The sequence below is a fragment of the Melospiza georgiana genome, chromosome 1 (assembly GCF_028018845.1).
Source record: "Melospiza georgiana isolate bMelGeo1 chromosome 1, bMelGeo1.pri, whole genome shotgun sequence".
NCBI classification, from domain to species: domain Eukaryota; kingdom Metazoa; phylum Chordata; class Aves; order Passeriformes; family Passerellidae; genus Melospiza; species Melospiza georgiana.
The window spans coordinates 133,549,641-133,569,127 of record NC_080430.1 but is presented as its reverse complement, the minus strand read 5'-3'; the positions used below and the strand labels follow the sequence as shown (position 1 = coordinate 133,569,127).

Genomic DNA, 19,487 nt, shown 5'->3' with positions numbered 1-19,487 from the left:
CTTCTGAGTCACTTTAGCACTTTTTAAAACTTTCACCTACACCTCTAATTGTGTGGATACTGTCAAGTCATTCCATGAGAAAACCCTGCATGCTCCCCATCCGTCTATCTCTTGTTTTGCTGGGCAGAGTTTTTCCCTGTAGACAAAATATTTCCTGCTGCTGCTGTGAGGGAGCACCAGTTTGTATCTTATGTTGTGCTCAACTACCTAAATCACTTGTTTAAAACATATTGTATGAGAAATGAAAGGAAACTATTCTCTCAGCTATGAGCTGGTTTTCATTGCGGGTCAGAAAAGGCTTGAGGCAGATTCTTTTTGCCTTCAGTGCTAAAAATGCCAGCCAACATTGAAACCTGCTAAATGGATGAGTAAAGATTGGGCCTTTCATGCTGTTAATAAATTGGTGAACTGTATCAGCAGCAAAATTGTGTCAGTGTTACTTTGCACCAAAATCAGGAAAAGTTTGCTTGCAAGGCCACATTTACAGCTAGAAGTGGCATTTAGGCTTTCCTTGATATTCTTGTACAACAAGTATTTTAATATTTTTGTTTCTTTGTACTTTATTCTAGAACAGACACAACAAGAATTGATTATTCCATACCATCAAGAGAAAATTGGGCTTTGCCATATTTTGCATGTCAAGTAGCAGCTCTCACAGGCTATTTAAAAAAGAACCTAAACTGTTCTGCTGAGGTAAAGCAAAATTAGTTTCTTAATAAAGAGCTGTGGGTAAAACTGTACTCTAGGTTAGTTACTTCTGCTATTGTTGCTCTTCTGGGCAGAAAACAGTAGAAGTTTTGTTTCTTCTTTTCAAAAGGGCCAGTTGGATTTCACCTAGGCATGTGCAGTTTTTGCTAAACAACTTGTGCCCTACCTTGTTATGCCCCCAGGAGGGTTCAGAGAGAACAATGTGGTAATGGGCCATGTGCTGCTTGTTTTTGAATAAACAGAGGCAGAATTTTTCTCATGTAAACTGTTTTTCTTGAAGAAGGTGGTTGTTACTTTCTTACCCCGACCCTGTCTTAAAAATATTTCTTCTGATTGGCTTGAAATGTTTTTGAATATTTCAGTAATTACTTTCTTCCATGCTGAAAGTTAAGCACGTCCAAAGTCAGTATTTTAATTATTTCCCCAAACAATAATTAATTTCTGTAGTTTATGTTTTAATGACCTCTCAGCTACTTGACAGACATGTATGAGTACAAAATTAATGCTTTTTCTTTTCTTTTTTTCCTTCTAGAAGTTTTGTTATCTTCTGGTGAATGCCTCAACATACACCTTCATGATGATGTGGGAATACAGTCATTATCTCCTGTTTGTCCAGGCTGTTTCTCTTTTCCTGCTGGACAGCTTTGCCCTAGCACAGACAGAGAAGGTATTGGAACTTTTCAGCCTCCTGACAGCTGGGGACTTGGAGGCAGCCTCTGAGGTGCCTGCCATTCCTACTGCTCAGGAGCTCCAGAGGGCACAAGGCTGAGTGATGAGTGTCTTGCAGCCTGGGCCCAGCTGAAGTGTGATGTGATATCCATCAGAAGGATAAAATAACTTCAAACTAAGTCTCTTTTGGGCTGCTGTGTTTGGGATAGAAGCTAAACAAAGCTCCTGAGACCTTAAACATCCTTGGAGACCTAAAAGAGTGATGAATGATATTCCTCTGTGTCGACCTAGCTGCTTCTTCTTTCTCCTATTCACAGCAGGGTGGGAGACCAAAGATGTGCTTTGTTGGCTCTGTGCAGTTAAAGGGCTCATTTTCACCCTCAGTGGCCTGTTCTGCACTGCTTTGACAATAAATAGACTTGACAGATGTTGAGGGAAAATTGATTTTTTTGAATACAAGAAAGTATTTAAATTTATTCTGCAAAATGGCTCTTAGAAATGTTGCAACAATAAGGTGTTCTTATGCTGCCTGTTGCAGTTGTAAATATGCTTTTTTGTACATGCATGCCTTTTGGTTTTGTTAGATATCAAACTGCATGCAATTCTAATTCTTCACCTCTTCTTTCAGTTTCTTTTTATTCTGTTCCTCGGCAGTGGGAAATGTTTGATCTATTGTAGTTCAAAGCAGAGTGTATAAGGGAGAAAATGGGTATTTTGGTAAAAGTCTGAAGAAAAATCAAGCATCAAGGTTTATAACATCTGCTTATCAAGTAGTAAATAACAGCAATTATAGATAACAGTCTGAGTATTCATTCCTGAGACAGGTTAATGAACAAGTTATTTTGAGGGCAAGAAAACCGCCTGTTTACAGATGAGCTCTGTCACAAACTATGTGTTCTTACTGGTGCCTTGTAGTAACTGCTTTGTGTACTTCATTACTGGGTGGGGAGACCTGGTAAAATACTCCTACTTATGGCATTTTTACAGAATTATTGTGAAGCAATTGTCCTTCAGTTACTCAGGCTGTCCAGGATCATTTTCATGTGCAGTGCTTTCCAGAGCCAAATAGTACCCTGCTAGATTCATGAGCTGAAGGATTGAGATCCATTAATCTCCTGATTAACAGTGGAAGGGAGCTATCTACTGGTCTAAAAAACAGGATTTATATTCACTGTAGTTTTATCTTATTGTTTATTTTTTTTCTTCTGCAGGTGCATGAGGTATACAGAATCTACCTGTTTTCTGTCATTGTGGGGTACCTTCTGCAGTTTGAAAATTCAGCCTTACTAGTGTCACCATTACTGAGTCTTGTGGTAGCTTTAATGCTCTCCAAATCCCTTCAGGTAAGTAGACTTTCTTCTAACCCTGAGTCTAGTTTAAAAATTTAAACTGAACTCCAAAATTATACAGCATTCTTTAAATATTTTTGCAGATGAATATGAAAAAAAGCACATTTGTGTCAAGATTGCTGAAAATAATGTATATTTATTTGGTACTTACAGTAGCAGTGACACTAAACTTCTTATTAAAGGTAAGATTCCTCTGAAAAAGTGATTTTAATTTCAGAATCTAAATTAAAAGTTGCAGATACATCTTGAAAAAATCTTTTGAAATGTTGCTTACCTTATTGATATGACAGTTCATAACTTAATTCATAGTAAGAGTACTAAAAATTGAGTCATTTTGTAGCAACTCAAACAGCTTCATCTTGTTGGGGTTTTGGTCTTCTGGGTTAAAACAGTTTAGAAATCCTATTTAAAGGACATTTTACCTGTTTCATAAATATGTGGTTTGCTATAACCTGAATGACCTCTACAGACTAGTCTGGATATTAAAACAATATTCTTGGGCATGGTGGCACAATAGCCAGGAGCCAGTATGAGTGGTCCTAGGGTAGATATTAGTTCTCAAATACATTTCAAGTAGAACATGGGAACAGAGGCTTTCCCTTTGTGTAGGGGTCAGTTAGGAGTTGAGATTACACAGTGGGATTTTGGCCTGGTCTTGTATTTTGATTAGCAATTCCCTCTTGCTGGCCTTTTACACATATTAATGTGTTTTTCTTCTATGCCTCAAACTCACCATGTGAGTGTTCATTGTGTTAATTAACAGTATGAGCTTAAAAGTAAAGAAACTACTGAACCCTAGAAGGCTTGAAAGAATACTCACATGTAATTATTTTCCTCTGCCATTCAGAATGCCTAGCCTTGCTATATCTCCAGGAAAATAAAATCCAACCTTGAAAAATATGAGTTAAATTACAGTTATGAGTAAGTTACAGAACTTTAGGCAGCTCAGACAGTCTGTGTGAAGATTACAAATACTCATGACTTCTGCTCAGCTGCAGTCCTATTTTCTAGTGGAGCCAAGCACAGCACTCTTAGGCTTGCTTGGGAGTAAGTCTGGGCCTGTTTTTCATGATCCTTTTTACACTGCTCAGTAGTCTTTTGACAACTTATTGGCAGCTTTTCACTTGTCCTCCTGGTGTGGTATGGGAGTGGAATGAAGGGAATAATATTCTCAAGGAAACCCTAAATGTAGATTTATTGAAGATTACAGTGCTATACCAGTACCTTAATTAGCACACTTAATCCATTTTGTTAGTTTTAACTAAATCTTGGATAGTTGATTGTTACCTGACATTTTGTAATTTGAATGACTATGTAAAAAACTGCTTCCAGCGTTTTGTGTGATTTTTCTCTGCTAAATTAATTTTCAGATGTTCATTCCTCATAAAGAAAATGGGCATTTGCTGAAGTTCATTGAAGTAAAACTTGGCTTAAACACAACTAAGTAAGTTTATTTAAACTCTTTACACCTCCCAAGATACCAAAAATTTTGAAACTGCTCTGAGAAGTGTAACATTTCAGTGGCTTGTGAGAGTTTTATAGAGGAGCTAGGGAAATAGTTTAGTTATTTGTTGTCTGGTTTTAAGATTAAAGTAAAAAAATATGCACATACAGAATTTACTTAGGGTATTGAGGTTTCTGAGGTACTTCAGTATTTTTCATGCCTTAGGGTGAAAGCATTTCATGGATTTTTGTTGTCTTGTGTTGTTGAAGAATGAAAACTTTCTGTATCCTGTCTAGTGTTTCTAATAAGACTTGAAAGCAAAGATAATAGGGTAAAGGTGGCAGTATGAGCTTTTTATAGCCTGGAAAAAAGGCTCTGGAAAGAGTCATGAACTATTGATACTGTCTCAAAAGAGGCTTGGGTTGTGGGTACCCCCAATATTCCCTTTATATTTTGGAAGAAATTAGGACAAGGGACATCTTAATAGTCAGAGGGAATTGTGATTCTGAGAAAAAACATTAGTATCTGTAAAGAGTTGGATGTTGGACTGCAAGATGTCATGGCAACAGATTTTCTGGAAAGCTTCCAATGGAGTGTTAGTAAGGACTGACACACTCCTGGACCCAAGCCAAGATTTGCAATGCCATGCAGGAATTGGAACTCTCTCTGAAGAACTGCATCTCTCTTACAAAAAGCTGCTTCACAGCCTTTCAGGGGAACAAGTGGAAAATGACATCACACCCAACTGAAACTGTTGGAGGACTTTTGGAAGACAAGATGTAGGGATGTTGACTATGATGCATTGTTTATCATACACACATACTCATTCTTAAGTGTTTTGCAAGAAAACAAAGACTCCTGGTCAGGATTTCAGTTTATTCAGCTCCCAGGTATTAATGGATTTCCCTCTTTTTCCCCCTGGGTCCTTGCCAAATATCACTTTTCAGACTGTCAGACTCTGCAATGAAGCCAGAGACTGAGACAAACTGGGTGCCTTTATGCCTGGAACACTGTGTATTGGAATTGTGATTTGCAGCACAAGAGCTTCAAGATCTCTCTTTTAAGGCCAGTTGGGACATGCCCAGCTGTTCATCTTTAAACTGATTCTGTCTAATTGAAAGTGGTTCTGTCCTCTAGTCTTCCCTTGGGAGAAAATGAAAGAGGGAGGGAAGCAAAACAAAGTAAGACAAGAATGCATTCCCAGCACCACATGCTGCACCAGTTCCAGTTGAGAATACACACTGACAGTGCTTCTGAGCAGAGTGCATTATCTTCCTGCTGGCTATATGAGGAAGAAGAATGATGAAGTGGCTTCAGCTACAGAACTAGAATTTCAACATTAAAGATTTTATTCCTGGAAGTGTCTCAGGCTTCTTTGTGATCTCAGATGACCACTTTCCTTTCTTTGTCTCCTTGTTTGGAATGAGGACAAGCATACCTTCTTGCATCAATATCTCTAAAATCTTAATCCACCGTGACAAGATTCTTTTGGTCCCCATAATGGAGTTATGTGGAAGGTTGGGCTTTTGTGATACAGAGGATTTGTAGTCTGCTCTCTTCAGATCACAGATACTTTTTGGGAAGATGGACTTCTGACAGTTACTGTAAAGAGTATTTGCAAGGCCGTTTCAAATGATAAAAAGATAATGTCAAAGATGAATCTCAAGTAGTTTCCTATGACATGAATAGGTTAAATTGCAATTGTTTTGTGCTGGGTTGTTGGGGTTTTTTTCCTAATCTATGGGATATTATTATTGTTTTTAATGGAATGTTTTTGCCTTACTAGGAATTTTACAATGAATTGGCTCCTTTGTCAAGAATCTCTTCAGGCACCCTCCCAAGACTTTTTTTTGCGACTAACACAGTCATCACTGTTGCCTTTTTATATTTTAGTATTAATTATCTGCCTTTTTTCTGTAACTCAGGTCATTTTTAGGAGAATTTGGTAAGTAACTTGTTTATGTGAAAAATAAGTTAAAAATAAGAGGCTCCTGGATGCCTCAGGGAATGGTCATCATGTTTGTTGCTCCAGAGTTTGTTTTACCATTGGGCTTGTCAGGGTGTGAGCGCCAGTGGGAAGGCCCACAAGAGCCTCCTGAAGAAAAGTCTTTTAGTGAGGAGGTTCTTGAGCAACCCTCCTGTCAGGACAGGGAGTTGTCATTGGTTTGTTTCCCTGCAGATGTAATTCCTGCTGAGCTCTGGATAGTGTTTGCTGATGTGTTTGTCTCTTCCCACTGACAGTGAAAGATTTTATATCTGTAATTCTCCTTCCAAAGCAAAGTTATCTAATTGTTGCTAGAATTTGTTTTTCTGTTTTGCATTTGGGGTTTTTGGTTTTTTTTTCAAGTTTACATGTTGAGAAAGATGAGATGGGTGGAGCTGAGAGGGCTTTGGATTTCTAATGCTTCACTGTTGGTTTTTAAAAACACTTGTTTACTGTGATAAGGTCCGCTAGCCGTTGCTGCTTGGAACAGAACTGAAGTAAAACTGACTCAATTAGTTTTAGTTTCACAGTGATTCACAGTTCCCTTGAGAGGAGGGGTAGTGGAACTGTCTTTGTAAGAAAACTAAGAATACCAACACTGTAGATCCTAGCATAATTTGTCTTGGAAACACAGTGGTTAGGAAATTATCTCTTCCTGGTAGAAGATGAATGGTGTAACTTCTCAGATACTGGAACGAATTTCTCACTTGTCTGCAGCAAAAATCAATAGGTTTGTTTCAAGGATGAAGGCTTCTAACAGATAAAGATTATGCTGCTGTAAATGAAAATGTTTGTCAGGTTGGATGTGTGATAGGATATTCAGAACAACGGAGCAAACTTCTTACTGTTTGCTAGTGGTTGAAATAACTATTTATTACTTTGTAATGAGCAGTGACTACATTATGTTCAACATTTTTTAAGGAAAATCTTAAAATAAACCTTTTCCTCTCTCTTTTTTTTTTTTTTTAATTTTTGAATCAGTTAATAATCTCAAAATATCATTTCTAATTTTCATAAGGAAACTTATTATAAAAATGTAAACAAATCACATCATGGTAGGAGGAAGTTATTTATTCTATGCCTTTCTATCTTGTTAGTAGAAAACCTTTCACTGCAAGATTTTGGCTATGATTTTTATTTATTAGATATAATTAGAATTTATAATAATGTGACTATCAGCTACTTTTGTTGTCTTTGTTGTACACACATTCCATACACAATTATCATGCTACTGATTCCATAATTCTTTACCGTGCTATTGGTAAGAAGGAATGTGAAATGCATGTTCAGTGTGATTTGTGTAAATGTTTGTAGAGTGTACATGCTCTTAAATTAGACTGTCTCTTGGTGCTGGATTACCTTAAAGTAAGGTTTGTGGTCATAAGCAGTGATCCCATTGTATTAATTGACAGCCATTGCTCCAGAGAGGTTGCAATCTAAATCAAGGGACAATGGTACTGATAGGTCAGTGATCAAGAACAAAAAGCAAGTGAACAGTGCAACAATATTATATGTTATGATATGGAATGATCTCAGTGCACTGCTGACTTAAAAGTATTTTTATTGGCACCTTTTCCTGGGATAATATCTGAATTAAGTGATGTCTCATTTTCTCCAACTGCAGTGGTGAACCACTGAAAGAGACAGTTAAACTTGAGGATGGTCGAATTGGAGAGAGGCCAGAAATAGTTTATCATGTAATTCACACAATTTTGCTTGGTTGTCTAGCGATGTGTTTGGAAGGGTAAGTCTGATTTTGATGTATCTCTTTTGAAATCAACAGAGTTCCTTGCTGGACATGATGCACTGTTTACCCCTTTGAAATCACCCTTTTTCAGAAATAATTTTGGCATATAGTGATACTACTTAGGAGTAGTCAAAATAATTTTGATTATAAATTTGATATGGCTATATGAACGCTTGTGCTTGATCTCCTGAACGTTTTCCAAGCTTTAATGCAGCCAAGGTCCAAGACATTAATTGAATCACATTTAAATCACTTTCCTTATGGTATTTAGTATAGAACTGTGCTGTAATTATTTTTAGCAAGAGCTTTTGTAGTGTTTTGATGAACAGAATAGTGCTGGAATATTGGGACATGGAAGATTTCTTATCCATCTTCTTGTGTGTAGGCTACCATGATGCGTACCTCTGCTTGACACGTTAAATCAGTAGCAGAACTAGTTTCAAAAGTATTGTGTTAGTCCTTAAAGCTAGAGTAGCTGATGTTTGGAAGACATTGTTGTTCTAATCTTTTTATCAGCTTAATCAACTTGAAAATGTCAGACTTGTGTTTTTATTAGGCTCCTCATCTTAAAATCTAAATATTCACAAATGTTGCCTAAAGTGAGCAGACTATTGTGTTATCCTGTAGTTTTTCTAAGTTGACTAGTCTACACTTAAGAGTTAATTAAATATTTTCCTTTCCTTTCTTCAGGAAGTCCCTTATAGTACATTGTCTGTACAGCTTTGTCAAATAGCTGCTTTTTATCCCTTCTTGGCTGGAAAACCAGCCAAGTGACTCTGCTATTCTCTTTGTTTTTCTTTCATCCTCCCCTGAACTCTGTGAAGGATTTTGTCATCTTTTACCTTGGATCTTGCTCCTCCATCTCACAGCAGATAATCAGGTGCCAGCTCTTCTTCTAGAGATTTCCTTGGTTTACCCTCCAGTACCATCAAAGTTGACCTCAGATTGTCTGAACATCCAGACCGTGTCTGGCATAAGAAAAAAATCTGAATGTTTTTATAATAGCTTGAGTACAGAGGCATACACCGGGTCCCAACTAAGTTATTGCAGTGTTTTTCAGAATGAAATATCTATGGACACCTTATGTTTGTATGCTTGCTGCATTTGGTGTGTGTTCTCCTGAACTTTGGATGACGCTTTTCAAGTGGCTTCGACTGAAAGCTGTGCACCCAATACTGCTGGTGAGTTGCTGTTGCCAAAGTCGTGAAAATACAGCTAGCAAGTATATAGCTTTGCAAACAAGAAGTACCTAAGACCCATGAAAGAACCCATGAAAGCAACAGGTTGTTCTGTGAGCAGTGGATTGCATATGGTCTGCTTTTTCTGTCTTTTCTTCTTAGTGTCACTTGTTCTCTGGTACCTGGTGATAAAGTTGCATTCACACTACAACCTTTCCTCATAAAAAGCAGAGCTGTCTTCATCTCCTTTTCACTCTTCTCAATTTCTTTTAGCAAATATTTGAGAACTCAATCTCTCTTTCAAATCTATTTGGGATTGGTTAAGAAGGTCATGCACTTTTTAGGAGGAATGCAGGAGAAAAAATACTGGTGCACAGGGAAGGCGTAAGCTTTGTTTCCCTGAGAAATGGGTCTTTAAATGGTGTAGTAAGGTGAATATAACTGCTCAGAGTAAAACTGCTGCACAAGAAATGGTAAGTTGAATTACTTTGTATAAGATTTGTTCATGTTTGGCCATCATAGAGAAGTGTTGTGACTGAAGAGAAGCTTGTGTTACAGAGCAAACAACTCCCCTGCTTCCAAACCCTAACTTTATTCTCAATATGACAAAAGTTGCTTTGTGTGATTTTTAGCAGCTTTGTGCATTGGTTTTAATAATAAAATAAGGATAGGGTATTGTTTGCCCTAAATTCAAGAGGCTTATAGGAATAAATATATTACACTTAGATGTTCATTATGTCTCCTGTGAAAATACCATACACTGCTATATCAGAAACATTGACTGTGTTCTTTCAGTCAAGGAGTATCAATATGTTCAGCTACATGGTAAGCACATTCTTTTATATGCTTCATGTTTTCTGTGATGTAGACCTGCTTTTTCACTATTAACACAGTAGATGTGTTAGCAGCTTAATATCAAAGGAATGCCTTGTGTGCATTCCTTACCAAATGTTTTCTGTGCCATAGAAGCTATTTTCTCCTTCTTGCACAGCAAAAATTGCATCAGCTAGAATGATGGTATGCTGAGAGATGGGTTTCTGGGTCTTGCATATCAATAATGCTAATCTGAACAAGATCAGAGGTTTGAAATGCTTGGTCTCGTAGCATTTGAATGTGAGGTGTTTACCTTCTTTTGTTCCCTACATCATGTGCACATGGAATCATTGTTACTTTAGTAGTAATTAACTGTCCCTAAAATTGATGGTAAAGTTTTTGTGAGTCAAGTGAAGCCTTCCATGGTAAATTAGGCAAAATCTTGTTAGAGGAAATTTTTTTGCCTGGTAGAAAACCACAAAGATTCACCTACTGTCACTATGAGGTTTCAGGCATAAATATTGCTCACTGTATGAGCAGAATCAACAGACACCTCAGAGTTGGAGAGTGGTGCATAATCCATTTTCTCTAACATGTACTTTCTAGGCTCTTATCCTGAGTATGGCAGTTCCCACTATAATTGGATTCAGCTTGTGGAAAGAGGTAAGAAAAGTTCCTTTGTGGAGTTTTCTTTGTATGTTGGCACAATATGAGTCAAAATGATGAGCAAATGTAATGAAATGTACTCAGTGAAATTAAATATATGTGATGAAATTGAAGGTGTCATCCATTGAAAATGTTTCTTTTTAAAAAAAAAACTTCACTTTTTTCAGTATAAGGTATTTGAAAATTTAATTTTTTAATGATTGCTTATTGTAATTAAATTTAAATGAAGACTTTATTATAGTCAGCTGTTAAGCTTTGGATGTATAAACTGACTCAGCAAAGAAAATGCTGCCAAATGAAAACTCAGGATATTGAAAGCTATGTTGCCTCAATCTTATTTTTAGTGAAAAGGCATAAAGTTAGATGAAGTAAAATTACAGGAGGCTATATGCAAATAAACTGTTTGAAAAGCTCCCATCAAATTATAACAAAGTTAAATTCTTTGTGCAGACAAATTCTGTCGAGGTGTGTACCTACTACAATATAGGAGAAGAAAAGGCACAGATGTTTCCAAGTTTAAAATGAATACTTTATTGCAAGTCACACACAGCCTCAGAGTGGAGTATTTGGAAATTATTTTTTAAGCTCCTGTGAGTGCAAAAAATATGTGAAACGTCTCATCAAGTGTAATCCTCTGCTATACTGGCACAGCTTTAAAATAGTTTGGCTAGTCTGAGAATTCACATATAGAAGCCAGTCTTGCCCAACAGTATTTTAACAGATTTTGTAACATCTCTCTTACATTGCAGCTAAATTTTCTATTGTAGCCTGACTTTTTACATGTTTTTGATGAAGCAATAGATACTGTCTGTAAAAAAAGCTAGAGTTGCTCAAAAGAGTTATGAAATCTATTACAATAGAGGAAACGAGTGTAGTTACCCAAGTAATTCCTTTCCAGATTGTTTTAATGAAAGCAGTAGCAGTGTGGGGTTTTGGACTCTAGAGGGCTTCGTCCATTGTTGATCCAGCTTCTGCTTTTAAGCAGTGGTGAACAGTTTGCTCTCCAGGCTCACAACTTGTCCCTGAGGTTGGGAATGTTGATTACAAGTAACAGAGCAGCAAAAATGCCTCGAGCATAATCTGTTACCGTGGCTATAAAGGCTGACTGTATAGCTCAGCATCCTTTTGCTTGGCTGCCTTCTGTCTGTGTCTGGCATAGTCCCTCCTCTAACTAGGTTTTTCCAGGTGCTGTGATGAGTGAAGCAGGTTCTCCTTGGGGTGGCAGTAGCAATTCCTCTTTCCATCCCTCTGCTCTGGGAGTAGTTCCAGTGTATGTGTAACAGCAGTGCTGTTTGTCCCTGACACAAACCTGTGGCAGCTCTTCTTGTGCTGATTGTAGACTGCTGCCACTTGACAGCTGAGTTGTCCAGGTAATGGAGGTGAAAAGTCATCAGTTAAAAGCAGGCTCCCAGTTCTGTCTGTCCACTGTGGCTGTCCCAATGTAAGTTGTCTCTTTAATGTGGCAGAGCCTGTAAACTTCATTATTTTCCAAAAGAGCTGACGTCCAGAACTTAACATCTACAACAGCATGTACATGTACCTGTTCTAGCCCCTTAAGGCTGGCCAGTTTCCAGCCATGGCTTTTTCAGATAAATGCACTAAATGGCTCAAGGACTTACAAAATTTCTCATCTCAGTAAAGAGGGACCTCAAAGCTAACAGGGTAGGGAAGCCATGATGCAGGTTTGCAAGCTGGCCTGGTTTGAAAGGGTGGCATTCTATCTCACAGAATTCCTCCTTTTCCCAAAATGTTTTTCAAAAGCATAAATTGAGATATCCCACTTCACACAATGTAATGTGCTCGTCTTCACTGCAGTGATTGAAGTCAGACGCGAGTCTGGGCACATCACCAGGGCTCTTCTAGGAGGTTTCTTCTTTCTTGCTTGCATAACACCTTTCCATCAAGTCACAATGGTCCAATCCTTCCTGCTCAAGCAGGTTTACCATGAGAGATTTATCATCTTCTTGGTTTAGTGCCCTTATTTGTAGACATTTGCATATGACCACCTGAACTGTGGTTTTGATGCATTTAATGCCACTTGATGTTCATGAATGTTGTTGCTGCTACTTATTTATTTATTTTTAATTATAAGTATTCTAATGAAAGAGAGAGAGATTAGAACTTCTGTTTAACATGCTTATTTTGGAGAGGGACTTCTGCTGTCAGGTAAGCAAATGTAAGCTGAGTTTTGCAAAATATTCAAGCAAAAGTACCAGTCAGGGGGAAAACTGTTGAAACCCGTTTCTGTTGTGTCAATTAAGGCCTTAATGTAATGTGATGCTCTATAGATAATTTTTTAAACTGTAAGTAACCAAAACCATTTTACATCAGTTTTTCCCTAGAATAATGACAGAGCTTACGGAACTGCAAGAATTCTATGATCCTGATACAGTAGAACTTATGACATGGATAAAGTAAGCATAAAGTCCAACATTTCTATTTTACTGCTTTTTGTAAGGGTATTTTTATCTCAGCAGTTTGTGGAGCTACCTCTGTCAAGCTGGGTTTTCCCTTGGCATTCAATGATGCATGGGGGAAAAAAGTTTTCTATTTTAAGTGTGGTATTGTTCCCATAAAAGAAACTGGAGTTTATCATGGATTACAAGAGAAGATCCTGGAACACACAAGCAAGTCATGTTTAATGTTGTTGCAGACCTAGTTTCTAAATAGTAGGATCTTAGATCTTGCTAACATTTAATTAGATTGCAGGATTATGTTGGTTGTAATGCCAAAAACCCTGAGATGTTATGTGCCTGAGCCAATAAAATGAAATGGCTGAATGTGAGGATTTAGAGACTTTTGTCAGATACATGTGTTATGCAGACTTCCCCTTTGACCACAGCTAGTATGGAGCTATGTTATACAGCTATACTGAGCATATACACAGCTAATAGCAAGTCAAGTTATTTTCACAATTTATTTTTTTTACCACCAAAGGTTTCAGAATTGCATTCTGCCTCATTCAATTTAACTTCAAACTATGTCATTAGGAACTGTGCTTTTCTGAAAATTAGATCCCTTGTGTTCAGATAACTTAGCTTTAACTGTATTTTTTTAGAATATTGCTTTCTCTATTTATGTAGTCTTTAATGTCAACCTGTTCATCTTCACAAAAGGCAGGGCTGGTAATTAGTGTTCCAGCCAATTTCTTTTTCTTGTTGTAGTAGTGTATGTTGTTTGTCACTGCTGTAGCTCTTCAAGGCAGCAAGTGGAATAATGCCAAGTACCTAATGGCTTTTATGTTAGTCTGCATATACTTCAAGTACGTAATTAATCATGGTGAATTTCATTGAGATTCATTCAGCTACGAGCAATGTGACTACCCTTATCTGTAGCAGCTGTTCTTATTTTTAAAGAAAATAAGGATTTTTTTTTCTTATGGATATACTTAGCTATCCACATTGAAATTTTAATTCAATGTCATTATTACAGTATATATTCTCCAAGTCTTCTCTCTGATAATACAAATTTAATTTGAATTTTCTCTACAGAAGTTGCCAAAGTCTGTAATAAAGTGTGACAATGACTGTTTTCTTTTACTAATACAGAAATACAAACAGTCAAAAAGTTATACCAAACCCAGAAACCTGATTACTGTAGACATTATTCTGCATGCTGACATTATTTTCTCATAGATGATGAAATACATGATCAGAGCTTACATATTAAATACATACTGGAGATCAAGTTACAACAATCACAAATCATTCCCTTACAAGATAACATCATGTTGTTTCTCCTTGTACCTACCCCCTCTCTCCCAAGCTTGTTTTGTCACGAGTTGGCAGCCATTCAGAACAGCAGAACTTGGATCCATTCCAGGACCACTCTGAATGGTGCTCATGGATTGCATGAGGGGAGAACAAGCACGAGCCCTTGCCCCAGCAGGAACCCCTCCTTTCAAACTCCTGTTGCTGCAGGTCTGCCCTCTCCCTCGGGGAAAAAGCACTGCCACAGCAACACCATCACCAGCTGTAATGAGAGCCCCTTTCACCTGCTGCAGTTCATTCTGCAGATCCCACACAAGCTGATAGAGCTGTTTGATGAGTGCATGCAGTGCTCAGGTGTGTTGGTGTTGCCTTTGCAGACGCCAGGCTCCCGTGGCTGCCGTGTTTGCAGGCAGCCCACAGCTCATGGGTGTGATCAAGCTCTGTACAGGATGGATGGTGTCGAGCCTGCCTTTGTATAATGATGATGATCTCCTGAAAAGAAATGAGAATGTGAGTATCCAATTCCATAAATGTGGCATCTCACAGGAACTGTCTTCCTCTTCACCCAAATGTAATGCAAAAAATCAAATTTATTAGAAGAGAAGAGGACATAGGAGTCCAGTGGACATGGAAGGGATTATCAAGTATATTATCAGTGCTTCACTCTGCACAGAAACAAATCATTATCAAAATATTATTTCTGAAGACTTTTCAGGCCTTACATACATACTTGGAGTATGTAAGATGAGAACTTGCCATCATCAGAGATAAATACTTCCCATTCAGCTGGCCATTGCCTCACTGATTTCAAAACCAAACTTTTTATAGCTTGTGTACATATAGTTTGTCATTGCAGATAGGTCATTGTTGGGGGTGTGTGTGTCCCAGTGTTTAAGGTATCACTGATTTTTGCATTGCATGTACATGTTTTCTTAATTTATAGATTTATCAGATCTATTCAAAGAGGTCAGCAGAGGATATTTATAAGATACTCACATCTTACAAAGCAAACTTTCTGGTTATTGAAGATTCAATTTGCAATGAAGTGGGACCTGTAAGAGGATGTAGAGTTAAAGATCTGTTGGATATTGCTAATGGTCATGTAAGTATTGGTGAGAAGAAATGAATGTTTGAATGCATAAATAATTAAATTGAAAATAAATCTTATAATGCTGGTCTTATTTTTCTTATTGTAATTGACATGTAGACAAAACTCAAGTTTTAAAGGTGATCAGTCAAGTTTTGGATTGTCTATAACCTGTAATCTTACCTGATTTTATTAACTGCCCTAATCCCTCCTAACACATGAGTATCTAGCTCTGCTGCTTTTCTGACAGTCAGTAAATACCAATGAACTATATAGAAATGTTCAAGACTGACACCTGAATAGGTTGTTACAAAAGCATTGAAGTCCTGCCTCAGAAGGCATTCTTTAGCAGCTTTGAAGATGAAATTCTAAAATGGATAAACTCAGTTCTTCTAAAACTGGCTGGGATTAGGACCAGCCTGCCATTTAGTTCAGTACAGACTGTTTGGTTCTGATGAGGGTGCAAGTCTATTCAGTTCAGCCTTGCAGATGGGTTACCACATCAACAGATAGTTTAAACCACATCTGCTAGAAAGACTGGTTAGATAAACTGCACCATGAATGCTGCTTCAGTCATTGACATGTTCTGTCTCTCTGGATGCTGGTAGTACTGCCCTTGCTGCTTAACTAGAGAGTAAGATGGGGTTTATAAGGTGATCTTACTGCCACTTGTTCATTGGCTTCTTGGAAATCCAGCAAAAATTTTGGTTTTATAAAGGCAAGGGGTGGCCTTAAACTCACTTAGAGTTTCATTGCTTATTCTCAGATCAACAAGAAAGAGGGAGTTGCCAGTTACCTCTAAGCAATATAGGAGTGGTATGTTATTAGGGGATTGCTCTATATTTCCCCAGGAATCTACAGCTGGTGTCAGTTTCACTTCTAGGTTTCCCAACTACTTTATCCATGAAGGATATTGTCCCATTTTCTATTAACTTCCTTACCATTGCTAAAACCTATTATTTCTTTCCTAGTCTTGCTGCTAAAACCATGTATGCTGTGATCATTCCAGGATATATCCAATATACCGTACCATAACTGTGTGTGTCTGAATAACCTCCATGTTTGTTAATCTGCATGTTACCTCTCAGTTTCTTCTCAGATCTGTGTTTGCATGAGTAAGTTCCTGTTTCCTCTTCACACTTAGGATCTCCACTGGAGCAATTAACCACAATTTCAGGATTCCATGCCCACATATCCCTGCATCTCTCATCTCCATGCTTCCTGCATGCTTCTCTCTCACACATAAGCTTGATAATCCTTCTTGTATTTTTTGTTGTGGTTTTTGTTATTGTTCTTTTGTGGGGAGTGGTTGGTTTGGGTATATTTGGATATTTTTCAGAAAACTGACATCATTTGTTCTGTAAAGTTAATAAAGTTTATTGTCTCAGGGAGCTTTAAACAAATCTCTCAGTTTGCTTGCTAACAGAATTTGTTTGAGTCGTATTGGAAGATTATCAAGGTACTCCAAAGTAGTGGAAGCTAGTGAATACATATTTGGAAACTGCAGTGCAGCATTTACTTACTCCCAAAGTAGGTGAGACAGTGGGCAGACAGTGTGTTGACAGGTCTGTGGATGTGTTTTGAATTGCTGTGTTTAAGAAGATAAGTACTGCTTTATAGCTTGTGCTACTTCCTGTAGTCCTAGTCCAGTATCTTGTTTCTGACACAGGCTGAGAGCACAGGTTTACTGATAGGGAAAGACAAATGTTTTCCAGCAGTCTGTTGCTGAAGGACTGTAGCTCAGGGCAATTATCTTTGTGTTTGGAAGCCACTGGTGGATTTTTCTTCATGAGTTTGTCCTACCATGTTTTTTTTTAAACTGTGTAAATTTGTGGCATCAGAAGGAATAATGAAGGGATTTCTTCGGGGATATCAGACAGCAGATCCTAGAATGCAGTTTGCTTCCAAGTCACTTGGTTGGAAATTGTAGGGAGATGTGTGTGTGTGTGTCTTTGGTCTTTATTAGATATGTCAAAACTTACTTGGCCTGGGAAAGTAATTGAGATTTTAGTTTCCTTCATACTGGTATGCTCTGTGCAGGTCAGTTTTGTACTGGGAACCAGGGCATGTGCATAATTTCCACTGCTGTTGTTCTTTATAATATGTACAAAGTACACTGGTTTTAATGTCTGCTACCTTGACAAAGGAATTAATCCCTTTGTCAAGGTAGCAGACATTAAAACCAGTGTATTTGATTCATATTATAAAGGCTTTTTTAGGTGGTTAAACAAATTACAGGGGAATATGTTTTCAGTTTATTGGAACTGTACAATGTGGAAATTAATTGTCTATCATAAATGAAATTTACAGAATACAAAAGTTAATTAAATGTACAAAATTACATTCTGTAACCACTTATCTTCAGTACTGTAATTAGGTCTTTTTCTTTCTGACAGGTGGTTTGTGAGGAAGGTGACAACTATGCCTACTCAAAATATGGACGATTTTGTCATGAAATCAAAATGAACTATTCTCCATATGTGAATTATTTCACTCGAGTATACTGGAATAGATCCTACTTTGTATATAGAATCAACACTGTGATATCCTTCCAGTCCTGAAAAAGCATGCAAGCTTCTTTCTGAGGATTGATTGTGAATGAATTTCAGTTGGAAAAGTTCCTTTTGAGCAAGGAAGTCTATTTTTGCAGATAGATGTGCACACATGCAGTGTACTGACAACTTTACTCTACCAAACTGAAATTCTTTGATCTACAGATCAGCTGATACATATACCATCCTTGAAGGAAACAGGAACATTTATCAGTTTTACAGTCTCTACAATGTGCTACAGTCTTCCATGTTTTTACGTTTTTCTTCCCATTAGAAATCATCTTAATCTTCATGTAAATGTGATTTCTAACTTTAGTGTTAGAGAGTTGATATGCATAGACTTCAGTAAATACAGAAAAATTATTTAAAGAGCTTGTTTAAGTCATATAGCTTTTAATTTTTAGCAAGAAAGCAATCACTATCCCAAGTCTTTTCAAGTAAGTGTTTGGATTTTTAGTTTGGGGTTTCTTTTTGTTTTGTTTTAATTCTTCCTGTCTTCCATGGTAAACATTTCTGTGTTTCTCAAACACACATTTATACATCTTATGTGTAGCTATATAGTTTTTATAAATCATATGAGGAAGATTTTACTTAAACAACACTTCATTGATTAAGGCACTGATCTCTACATTGTTGTTTCTGTTGTCTACAGAGACATGTTGGTGGAAATGCTAGGAATTAGACCTAGCAATAGGAGCTGACAAGCTCAGATCTTCAGTTTGGAAAGAACTTGTCTTCAGCATTTCTCCACACTTAAATGTTTGTGTGTGTATGCATAAGTGTGTCTTTCTTAGCAGCCACCAGAATGGGCCAGTATACCACAGTATGCCACACTTGTTTTCAGGCAAGTGTAGCAGGACAACCAGGTTTGCTACTGAGACTTCTGCACTTCACTTTCACCCCCTGTGTGTGTGCTGGTGTGTGTGGGTGCATGTGGGTGGGTGGGTGGGTGTGTGCACAGACAGGTGATACTCATTTCATTCAACTTATTATGCAATAGCTGTATTAAGATAGTGCCATAACTGTCATTTAATCTACTATAATCACCACCATTAATAAATAATGGTACAGGTGTTCATAGCTATTTTTATATCAATTATGCAAATACACAGATCTTTGAAAATTTGGCAAAGTACTCTGCAGTTTTGCTTTCCTCTAAAATTTGTTCTATGCCCCTCTTTGCCTCTACAACTCCTTTTCTTAACAAATGATCTGTTCATCCTGTTTGTTGCTGGCTGATAGACTTTCAAGAAAATGAATGATGTTATAATTACAACTCTGGGCCTAAACCTAGTGTTGAGAATGGAAACTCCAGTAAAAGGTCACAGTAGCTTTGCTTAATGTAGATGTAACTGGACAAAATACAGGACTGAGTTTTGGAAGAAGCTGCTCACCCCTTAGGAGTTACCTGCAGTTACAAATTAATGTAACACCTGGCCCAGAGACCAGTCTATCAGGCATGTGGGAATGATTCTTTGGAGCCCAGATGTCTTTAATGAAGGATCTGGGAAAATAGGATGAACTCTCAGCTGAAAAATCTGCAAACCATTCTGCAAGTGGAAGCTGCAAAACAATCCTTA

At 37.5% G+C, this 19,487-nt stretch overlaps 1 protein-coding gene across 2 annotated transcripts in view; it reads left to right on the top strand.

Moving 5' to 3' along the window:
* DPY19L4 (dpy-19 like 4) overlaps positions 1-18,828 on the top strand; it is a 28,546-nt gene extending 9,718 nt beyond the window's left edge. For both annotated transcript variants that reach the window (XM_058030303.1, XM_058030313.1), the window contains exons 7-19: positions 570-693; positions 1,241-1,375; positions 2,589-2,720; positions 2,810-2,908; positions 4,097-4,170; positions 5,957-6,115; positions 7,779-7,898; positions 8,962-9,082; positions 10,499-10,555; positions 12,890-12,972; positions 14,646-14,778; positions 15,212-15,370; positions 17,752-18,828. In XM_058030303.1, coding sequence (XP_057886286.1) covers positions 570-693; positions 1,241-1,375; positions 2,589-2,720; positions 2,810-2,908; positions 4,097-4,170; positions 5,957-6,115; positions 7,779-7,898; positions 8,962-9,082; positions 10,499-10,555; positions 12,890-12,972; positions 14,646-14,778; positions 15,212-15,370; positions 17,752-17,916 — 1,561 coding nt within the window. In that variant the 3' untranslated portion in view covers positions 17,917-18,828. The remainder of the gene's footprint in view (positions 1-569; positions 694-1,240; positions 1,376-2,588; positions 2,721-2,809; positions 2,909-4,096; positions 4,171-5,956; positions 6,116-7,778; positions 7,899-8,961; positions 9,083-10,498; positions 10,556-12,889; positions 12,973-14,645; positions 14,779-15,211; positions 15,371-17,751) is intronic.
* Positions 18,829-19,487: the final 659 nt, after the last annotated feature.